This window comes from Glycine soja, chromosome 11 (assembly GCF_004193775.1).
Source record: "Glycine soja cultivar W05 chromosome 11, ASM419377v2, whole genome shotgun sequence".
Taxonomy (NCBI): Eukaryota; Viridiplantae; Streptophyta; class Magnoliopsida; order Fabales; family Fabaceae; genus Glycine; species Glycine soja.
The window spans coordinates 41,898,352-41,909,649 of NC_041012.1; the positions used below are offsets into that span (position 1 = coordinate 41,898,352).

At 31.4% G+C, this 11,298-nt stretch overlaps 2 protein-coding genes across 2 annotated transcripts; both read right to left on the reverse strand.

The window, feature by feature from the left end:
- Window positions 1-713: 713 nt before the first annotated feature.
- Window positions 714-2,935, reverse strand: LOC114374859 (GDSL esterase/lipase At5g45910-like). The gene is made up of 5 exons (XM_028332574.1): window positions 2,592-2,935; window positions 2,247-2,468; window positions 2,008-2,153; window positions 1,563-1,836; window positions 714-1,296 (listed from the first exon to the last, which is right to left on the reverse strand). Exons 1-5 carry the CDS (start codon window positions 2,893-2,895, stop codon window positions 1,064-1,066), a joined length of 1,179 nt encoding a protein of 392 aa, XP_028188375.1. The 5' UTR covers window positions 2,896-2,935; the 3' UTR covers window positions 714-1,063.
- A 3,945-nt stretch (window positions 2,936-6,880) lies between these two features.
- Window positions 6,881-10,637, reverse strand: LOC114376942 (GDSL esterase/lipase At1g28610-like). The gene is made up of 5 exons (XM_028335282.1): window positions 10,261-10,637; window positions 9,934-10,167; window positions 8,720-8,868; window positions 7,801-8,074; window positions 6,881-7,330 (listed from the first exon to the last, which is right to left on the reverse strand). The coding sequence occupies exons 1-5, from the start codon at window positions 10,526-10,528 to the stop codon at window positions 7,053-7,055; spliced, it is 1,203 nt and encodes a 400-aa protein (XP_028191083.1). The 5' UTR covers window positions 10,529-10,637; the 3' UTR covers window positions 6,881-7,052.
- Between the last annotated feature and the right edge of the window lie 661 nt (window positions 10,638-11,298).

An 11,298-nucleotide genomic window follows, 5' to 3' on the forward strand; every position in this document is an offset into this window, starting at 1 on the left:
ACATTATAAATTGACAATCACCCCAAACAGGATCTAAATTTTCACACTAATCTTGATTTTGGTTTGACTCATGTTATTTTGATAATGGATTGCAAACTTGTACCAGATAGGATAAACTCTTTTAATGCTAATAATTCAGACGTAGGTTCTATTTTGTTAAGATGTAAATAATTACTTGCGAATAATCCAAACTAAAGATATAGTTTGTAAAGAGACAAATGATGTTGCTCAGTTTCTAGCTAGGGGAGCCACATTTCATGTTAGACTCACAGTTTATTTTATTGCTATAAATATGGATTATTTAAGAGAATAAGACGTGTGAAAAATAAAAAAAATGTAAATTAAGCGTAAAAAATCAAAGTTGTTGAAATTATAGTGAATTTGATAGACTATTGATTTCAAGTTTCATGTAGCATGTAAATTTTATTTTAAAATAAAGTGATTAATTTTTTTATTATGAGAATTAAAGACATTATCAATACTCACAATCAACTAAGTGTGCTAGATCCCATATTATGAAGTGATTAATTTATTATTGAACTTTTTATCTTGAAAACAATTTCATTATAAAACTTAATATTAACTTTTCAATCCATGGCAAAAATTATATTTTTTTATCATTTTTAGTGGAACTGAAGTCTTGAAGTTTTGAATGATATCAATTTTATCTATTAATTACCAATCATAAATATTTTTAATAAAATCAAGTGCAATTAGAGATAAAAATCAATTCTCATGATTCTTAACATGAAACCAAACATTTGAATCAACAACTTGGTGCATTTCTCCTCTAACTCTCATCTCTATTTTTTTTTTTTTCTATACATTCACGTACCCATCCAAACATAAAGATGTGCCGAAGCCAATGCTACACTTGGAAGTCAACAAAGAATTGCTATTAAGTGCAGGTCCTACATATGCGTTTGATTGTGACTCAAATTTATTGTAAAAAAAGCTTTGGCCCCTATATTGAAATCCAGACAATACTTATAACAATATAAACGGCCTAACATTTTATTATTTGGAGGTCATTGTTATAGATTTTTTTCCATCAACACCAACACTAGGCTATCTTGTTGGGAGAGGTCTTGAGGGGAGGATATGAGAATGGACCGTAAATTAGACCTTTGGCGATGTACCTATAAGCTGCTTCTGTCAAATGAATTCCATCCCAATTTGCATATGTGGACGGATCTGCACATGCTTTTGAACCTGTGTGACCACACCTTGCGGAAATGTTGAAATTGAAGGGTCCACCTCCACCACAGCATGCTCTCAACGCTCCATTAGTAAACCCTTCACATGTAATCAAAGTATACGAATTTAGGTGAGTCTAATAATTTGAAAAGAAATGTCCTACCGAGTCCAACAAAAATATTGTACATATATATTTTCAAAAAGAAAACATTACACCATAAATAATTTAACTGATAAATCTATCGCATTCAAACAAGTTGTTCAAGTAATTTTTTTATTTTTTTTTGTGTATAGACTACATATATTCTTTACTAAAGACAATTCTAATCGATATAGAAACACTGCACAACAAACTAAGAACTAACCATGGTGTCCTGGTGCATGGAAGAAACGTTTGGCAGCACCATAATAGTCAGCATACAATATCCTTGCGTGAGGATTCTTTTTCCTTAGTGTCTCCAAGGCTAGCTTGAGCTCCCTGTTATGGTACTCTGCAAAACCATTGAAAGTTTTCAAGCATCCACTTTCATCATAGTCCTCCTTGTTCTCGCTTCTAAATAAAGTTAGGTATAGCGCAGAGCATCCAATTGGAAAATTCCCCGGCACCAACAGCTCCCTTGCTCCTTCAGCTATCAATCCCTAGCAAAACAAGGAGGGAAAGTATAATGAATTTGATGGAATAGAATACTTCACGCATTTATGTTATCAACAAATTGACTTGAGACAGATATTAAAGACCTGACATTTCTAACAAACCTAATAAACTAACATTTACTAATTAAAAAAAAAAAAAACTGAGGAGAGATATACATTGATGGCCATTGTTATTGCTTCAACGACTGGAGGAACAGTAGATTGAAGTTGAGTAACATTTCCAGCAATGGCAGCATAGTTATAATCATTACCACCTATCTCCCCCACCAGAAAGAGAGAGCGTTTGAAGTAGCTATCACAATCTGTCAAATGTCAGTAATTAAGGGGACAAAAGTTAAAATTCAATTGTTGGAAATTTCAAACAAGTGTTTCCTTAATTTGGTGGTCAATGTTACCTTGTTTAGTGGTGCAAAGTGAGGGTTTGAGTTTCTTAAACCAGCCAAGCTGAATGTTCAATGAATTATTTGTCCATAGATATTTTGCAAGTCCTGCTTCGATGAAGAATTTTGCATCAAGTGCTGTGGCTCCGGCAACGGCAAAATTCACTCCACGTTGAATGTATTGGTCTTTGGTAAGTGCCAGATAGGGTGGTAAATATGGCAAGTCATATGCCTCAGCTACATTCAAAATTCATGACAAATGAGTAGTATAATATAATGAGCTCAAATGTACATAGTTAAAATTTTATTTTCTTCTCTCTTTTAGATGCAAGAGATAGTGGTTATATTTACACATCATACCTATAAAATCAATCATTAGTCGTCCATCTGAGCAACGACCGGTTGCACGTTTAAAAAAGGTTTGACCATAAGGAAGCTTTCCGATAACTGGGAATAAAATGGCACCAGATGCAAGGAAATTGCCGGTGTCACTTAGAGAGTCACCAAAGTTGAAAATTGCCGTATATGGACGAGAACTTGGATTTGAAACAACTTTCTCAATGAAACCAAATGTGAAGGAAGTTATAATGACTAGCAAAATATAGATCTTCATACTTTCTCTATGAAGATGAAGATCAGAAGGTGGTTGAACAAGAACACGCATATAAGTAGAGTATAAATAATAGTTATGAGGTAGAGTTATATAAACCACTTATGTAGTTGAGCTTTAAATATTCTCACATTTTTTTCTCATCTTTCAGTTTGATATGTGTGATACTCGGTCAACTATTTGATTCAAGAAAGAGTAGTGAGTTGTAAGATGTGTGCATTTAACTGAAGTTTTTATTATGGTTGGACATTATTAGTTTCTGATTAGTTTCAACTGTGAACCGTAGAGGACGATAGCAACTAATTAAGATACTAGCATGGTTATAATAATCACCGTTGAGAATTAAACATACAAAACGATTCTGGTTATACTTTTTTGTTCATCTTTTAGCTAAAGAGGAATTGCATGTTGTTAAGGTCCAAAATTAATCTTGTTTTCCTCCACTGAAGGTCTCTTGCTTTTCTGGCTATTAGATAGATGATTATCCGGTAATAATATATTATCAACTTTGCACACTGCAATGCTGGTTAGTGTATTTTTTTAAATCTTTTGTTCATGAGAAAAAAGAAATTATGATTAATTTGAAATTAACGAAAGATAAGTAAAATCTAAAAATTATTTTTATTAAGAATTGAATTCGGATAATATTTAAATAATTAAATTTTAACTTTTATATCTTAATTACTTTATTATATTATTTATGGTATATTATTGGTATCTTTTTTTCTTAAATATAAAAGATCATAAATTAGTATAACTTGAACACAACACAAACAATTAAGTATAAATAAAAAAATCAATGAATATAAAAAATCACAAACAATTAAGTCAAGACTCAATTACACATATGAAACTGAAAGATTATGTACAGTACAAAAAATCTCAGAATGCATAAAAATGGATTAATAGTAAATTAATGGACGACGTGGAAGAGTTTAGAGGGAACGACAAAATTGGTCCACCAACAAACCAAACTCGAGATAATTATCAATGGAGCATCTGTAAACTTAATTATACCCAACCAGTAGCAAGTGTACCGACACCTAAAAAAATTAATAAACTGTTGGCAGACAAAATCTTTTTGTGGTTGAAAGTGGTGTTCATTCAGTGAAGGTCAAATGTGTATTTAATACTACAATATGGTAGCCGTGCTGAGAGATGTCAACATCTGAATTTTTTATCAGTATATATATTTTTAGTACATTTGATGAATAAACCGGAATGTGATAAAAAAAAAAGTACTTGTATATTCTAATTTTATTAAAAGAAAATTAAAAAAAAATAAAACATGTCAAAACCATTCCATTATTTTGTGTTAGTCAGCTTAATTAATATGATTAATTCAACGGGACAATTAGGCTTTCACATTGATAGGATGGAGAGCATCTTTGGACACGCATTGACAAAGTCATTGGACGTGAAAGCTCACGAAGCTGGTTTGCATAGCTTCGATATGTATCCTTTTATGTATTAGACACAGAAATTACAAAAAACTTATATTGGATAGGTATTCGATTAGGACGAAAAGATACTTGATGCAATATACTTTGAAGCGGAATGCACTCTCCGCCATACACCTCATATTTCACACTAACACGTCTAAGCCTTCAACGTATATAAGTGACGAGTATTGTTCGGCCATAATTATCGTCAATAAATCCGCTTAAGGATAATTACTTGATGAGAAGTACCTAAGGAGGATTAAGAAACATATTATCTAATTGGTAATCAGAACATGTATGCCCATAGATCTTAGGTCTAGTAAAATCAATATATAAAGAAAAGAGTCCCTAAGTAAGAAGATTGATTCACTCTTAAGTATTCACTGGATATAATTAATAGCTCTGAATCGAACTCTAACTTAAGTGTCAGAGTGTTTTTTGTAAGTAGTCCCTCTTTTGAACTTACACGCATAAAAAATATCAACAATGAGTCATCAAAGGGACTCAACATGAATCTTTCAACATAAGGATAACTATCCAATCCATTTGTCACAAAAACAAAATACAAGTTTAATGTTCAATGAAAACAATCTTGCTATCAATAACAACGAATGAATATGGATTCCATGCAAATTTAATGACTATACATTGTTCATGGAAAAAACTTTTGAACTAATCAATAATGGAACATAAATCAATATTCATATAACTTTTTAAGTATTTATTATAAAATTCAATCAATTTATTATATAAATAATTATTTATAATTAAATGATAATGAAAAATTTGTTTATATTACCAATGTATATAGACTAGTTTTTTCTTTCATTTTATAATCAATCTCTTCTTCTATTAAACTATTATAATTATATTTGATTAAATTACATTCACTCTATTTATGTATTTTCATTTCACCCGGTGAAAATACGAAGACAAATAAAATTTTATAATATACTAATATTTTCTTAAATCTTAAAAATGACAGACAATAAAGTTTGTTGTCTAAACTGATACGATGGAGTGTTGGCTTTAAGTTTCTGCAGCTAAAATATATATGGGTGTAACTAAAATAAGAGAAATGTTGCCAACGTAATATAACACTTTCTTTTTACATATTCTCTATTATTTTGCCATGTCTCGCCTGGCTTTAGAAAATTATTGATAATTGTTAAATTATCTTTAAAAATAATTATTTAGCAGTTATTTGTACTTAAATATTAAAGAATTGATGTTTAATTGAATTTTGACTACAGATATAAAAACTGGAGGTGCTAAAAGTAAAAAGTGAGAAATAACGAAGAAAAAAAAGAAGAAATAAAAAAAGGTCCAGTCCAGTGTCACACTTAATACACAGTTCACGCTAAGCGCGAGATAGAAGACACAAGCGCTAAGCGAGATGTTAAGCATGAGAGCCAGAATTTGAGTTCAGGGTGCAACATGCGTTAAGCACGTGATCCAATGGAATAAAGTGCACTAAACGAGCCTGCGAAGGCCCAAAGCCCACTTTAGTAACTATAAATAGAGAGTTAGTCCAAGGAAAAATAACACACCGAGTCTAAAAGCATTTTCACTATTACCTTAGAGCTTGAGAACTCTTCATTTGGGAATTCTCTTCTTTTTTTCATCATTTTTATTCCTTTCTTTCTTTCAACCCTCTCATTGTAAAGTCCTCATAGTCATGAGTGGTTAAATCACTAGTTAGGGTCTGACAGGCCTAAAAAGTCAACAATGTATGATGTACTTCTCATATTTATCAATGCAACAGGAGTCCTTTTTAGATTTTTCTATTCTATTATCTTTTCTATTCTTATCTTGCATTATTCATCTTTATATTCTTTTGGGGATTAGACGCTTAGGAGAGGATAAATTCTAAATAAGATTTAAAGAAAATATGCATGCATTAATTTTAGGGGTTAAACGTTCGAGAGATGGTAACTTCTAATAAAACAAAAAGAAAAGATTTCATAAGAAAATCATTGCTAGACATAGAATGATAATTTTATGCCCATACATTTTTGCAAACATCTAGAATTTAGACTTCATACATTTTATTTGTTGAATCTTTTCAAAGGAATTTAGGAGATAGATAAATAAAATAGGTTTGTCATCCTGAGGAATTAGGGATAAGTAAATAAACATATGTTGATAGAATAAAATCACTTGAATTGATAAAGAAAAATCATAGAATCATACATCTTAGGCAAACAAGACATACTAGGTCCTAACACTTGCATTCCATTGAATTTCCTCTTTAATTATTCTGCTTTTAATTCTTTCGCTTTCTATTGCTTAACATTCACTATTATTGCTTCCTTTTCTTTCTTCTATCCCTCTCTTTTATTTTTCCCTTATAAATTAAAAATATCCAAAATAATCCTATGTAATTTGATCGTCGGACTTCCGAGACTTTATTACTTGAATATTTGGTACACTTGCCAAACTCCTAACAATTATCTTTTCTTCTTTAATTATGAAACTAATGCATACATTAGTGCATGAGTAATAATTATAGTGTATTAAAATTAATGTTTAAAACAATAAATGAATAATAAATAGCATTTTAAAGTAAATGGTACAATTCTTAGCTGAAGTCGGTATTAATTATGCTAAAGCATGCAATCATATACTATTCATTAAACATCATTTTACATACAGGTGCTGCTAAAAAACGTTATGCATTATTCATTCATTAAACAGATACAACTGCACGAGGCAGTGAAAATCACCTTATTGGAGTACTACTTAAACCTCATCAAATACGTGGATATTTTACATTGATTTATATTTCATTGCATAGTTATTAAAATCTCTGATGGTTTCACCTATGAAACACGAGACATTAAATTTAGGAATTGTGTATGGCCCATCTAATAAACCTTTGGTCATCCATCTATAAGCAGCCTCGGTCAAATGATAGCCATCCCAGCTAACATATTGTGAAGGATCATCACAAGCAACCACTCCTGCGTCCCCACACATGGCCGTTTCATTGTAATTGTAAGGACCCCCACCTCCACAACAAACTTTGAGAACATTTCCACCAAACCCTGTAATGACATCAAAGTAAATCCTAGTATCACTCTTCCAAAACAAGAGGCCATGCTATAATGCCATACTGAATGATCAACATCACAAATATCCTAACAACATAAATCCATTACCTTAACTACTGTTTCTGATGTTGTTCTCCAATCAAAATTAGAGTTTCATCTTCGTAATTTACATAATGAAGATTTACATTAAACATTTGTATCAGTTACTGAAATAAAACTCTAATTCTGAATAGAAAACAACACCAACACTTTAGGAGTTGCATCTAAGTTTTGTTCATATATTAAATGTGAACTCAAGTACTTAACCTAAAATTTAGTTCCATTGTATTCACTTATATTAGTTATTCCAATCCAATTAGTACTACTGATTGATGGCACATGGATATGACTAAACTTTTCTGTTACTTGCAAGTTGCAACCCAGAAACGTTGATATGACACAAAAAGCTAAGAGGATAGATCTACCAAATTGTTCTGGAGAATTGTAAAACTCCAATGCAGCGTTGAAATAATCTGCATAAATGATATTGGTAAGAGGATATAGCACTCGAAGCCGATTTATTTCAATCTGGAGCAGCTCATTGTGGTATTCATAGAACGTATTTAACCATTTCAAACAGCCAGCTTGGTCATACTCCTCTTTATCTATAGTCGCAAAAATTGTTAAATAGGCTGGATTGCATCCAAGTGGTAAACTTCCAGGAACCATAAACGTTACAGCCCCTAAATCAATCAATTCCTGCATAAATTAATAAGCCATCCAATATTTAGCCAATGACTTAAAAGAAATCACAAATCCTTGGTTTCTCAAAAGAAACTAATAACAGTCTCACCGATGGAAGCATGCATCAAAACAAAATTGTCTTGTTGGATGAAATGGAACATTTTTAAATAGAAAAATAATTTCCAAGAAGCAGTAACCTAATTGTTAGCCATCAGTCTTCTTTTTCTTTTTTGTGAATAAAAGTTTAGGTGAGGTCTCAAGTACTCACTATTTGAACTCATGTCCTTATAAAATGAGTCTAATCCTTACCAATTGGACTAACTTTTGCTGGCGTTAACCATTAGTCATCCCAAGATGCAGTAGCATTTTTTTTCTTCAAGAACGCTTCTCCCTCCAAGAAATAAGTAAAAGCTTATTTTGCCAAATACTCAACATAATTCATAACAACTTTCTGTTTCATTCTTACTTTTCTTATCACTTCTCCCACTTTTTCTTTCTTCCTCTTTTCTTTCCTCAAACCTTTCTCTTCCATCCATTTTACACTCCATAGAAGGGTGTCAAGAAAACACTACTGATTCATTAATTACAATGGAATTTGAACATGAAAAGATATCACAATGGCTACTAGCCCACTACTAAATAATTGAATCACATTCTTACCCTGATTGCTGAAGTGATTACAGATATTACTTGGGGTATGTAAGTCACAAGATCTCCAAATGCGGTTGTTTCAGACAAAGGATAGCCATAATCATTGCCTCCAATCTCTCCCACAATAAATAAGGAGCTGCCAATAACTTTTTTGCAGCCTGCAAGAATGAAATCCCATATGCCATTGGAAATAGCTAGGGTTAGGAATCACCAACATGCTGACATAACAACATTTGCAGAAAAAGCATGAGAATGAACTCTTGCTTATCAAATTTTAAGATTCATTTAACTATTTCCTCTTCCTCCTTACACATTAAATAGTTATAGACAACACTTGATAAGAGGATTTTAAAGTTTTTATCATGGAAAAGCACTCTAATTTTTTTTAAGAAGCCAAAAGAATATATAATAAAACTAACCTTAGCACAATATGTGCCAAGGCTAGATAAGTCTTGATACAAAACATCGAAAAAAACAGAGAGGCTCTAAAGAGAAAGAAAAAAGAACAGGATGCAAGACCCTCGATCATCCACAAAATGGAAATGCATTCTAATAAATACCCAAAGAGCAATGAAGTGAATGAAAATCTTAAATGTTTAAATACTAAGCTGGACTGGCCTACTGAATATTTAAATCAATTGGATATACTATCATAATCAAAGTATTTATTCATATAAGCTTAATTTTGATAGAGTGGCAGTATTTACACTATCAATCAATTAAAACTCACCTTCACGATGACTTCTAAACTAATTGTTACAAAAAATTTAATAATTACATTTATAGTAAAAAAAAATTCTTTGCTATTATCCGATCACTGGTAAATTTGTTGACTTTAACCATAACCACCTTAAAAGTAAAAGTAATGCCCACTACCATTTCTATCTGGTTGATTGAGAGTACACAAAATTTATAGTGAAAGTGTATCAAATTTAAACTTTAATGAAATTATTGAATTTTGTAATAATTATTTAAAAGTGAATTTGGATGAGATAATTTAAAATGTTTCAATTTAAATTCTTTTATTTTTTTTTAATTTTGTGTTTGAATAAAAAAATTAAATTTTTTCAATTTCAAAATTTTTTGTTTGGAAATTAAATTTTTTCCTTTTCAAAATTTTTGATAAAATAGTGAAATGCATTCTTTTTAAAATTTTATATTTGAATAAAACAATTTTTTGAATAAAATAATTATTCAAAAAAAGAAAGAAAAGATAGCTTTACTTGAAGAAGAATTGCAGAGAGAAGGCAGCAATTCCTTGAACCAATCTAACTGAACCCCCAGAGAAAAGTTTGCGGTCACATCAACAGCGAACCCCTTTTCTTCAAAGAAACCGCGGTCCAGCGCCGTGGCTCCGGCCACCGCAAAATTCACTCCCTGCTCAATATTCCCGCGTTTCACCGCGCCGTTCTTGAAACCCAGATACGGTTTCACATACGGAAGCCCCAGAGACTCGGCTTCAAAAAAAAAAAAAAGCAGCAAAAAGAATGAACTTTTATGCCAGAAATTGACTGAAAAAGCAAGTGGGTATGGAGGAATTTGTACAATACCGAGGAAATCGAGGATAAGGCGTCCATCGGAGCATCGTCCATTGGGGCGATGAAAATGGGTTTGTCCGTAGGGAGGGAGCAAGCAATCGGGGCTCTGACGAGGGGAAATGAAGTACAAGTTGCCGGTATCAGTGAGGGAATCTCCGAAGCTGAAGAGTGAGGTGTAGCAAGCAGTGACAGTAGCAGCAAGTAGTAGTAGTAGCACTAGCACGATACGCAACCTTTGTATTTGTCGTTGCAGCGAACTAATTTTAGCGGACAAAGGCATGGTGGCGGGTGATCATCGTATGTTCCGCTGTTCAATAATTATACATTTTGCCCGTATTGCTCATGGGTGGGGAGATATGTGGTAGGGACTAGGGAGTGTGAATTCGGCTTTTACACCAAAATAGTATTATTACCAAAATAGATAAATGGTGCTTTAAAATATGAATTTATATAAAAAAATCATATTTTAAAATACGATTTTACTTTTGCAAATTTTTATTATTTTTTAAATAATTTGTTACAATTAAAAATCATTTTAAATTATTTCTTAATCATGACAAAAGAAAATTTATTTATTTCCTTAATAAAGCAATTTGTGACAATTAAAAAATAATTTGATATTTTAAAATAATTCTAGTCTACACTTACTGTTTAGTGTGTGATAAGATTTCCAAATTTTGAATTTGACATTGTGTCTAAATGATCTTTTGATATAATCTAATTAACTATCACAATCTTCATAGTCAAACAATTGAGTACACTAATCCTTCATATGTGTTCACAAAACGAAATCGTGGGTTCTATTCTCAATCCGTCTAAGAATGTGTGAGGGATAGCAAGCAAATTCACAAAACTACCTCTTTCACAATAATTCCCTTTCTCTTCTATTCTAATTTTTTGTTGGTACAATTAACAGTATTTTAATTTAGGTTATATTGCTAATATATTTTAGTTAATTTTTATTTTTTTTATTAGATAAAAAATTTATTTAACTGGTTGATAAATAATTTTTTTAACTTTTAACATTTTTTTTAAATGCTATTGTTTTTA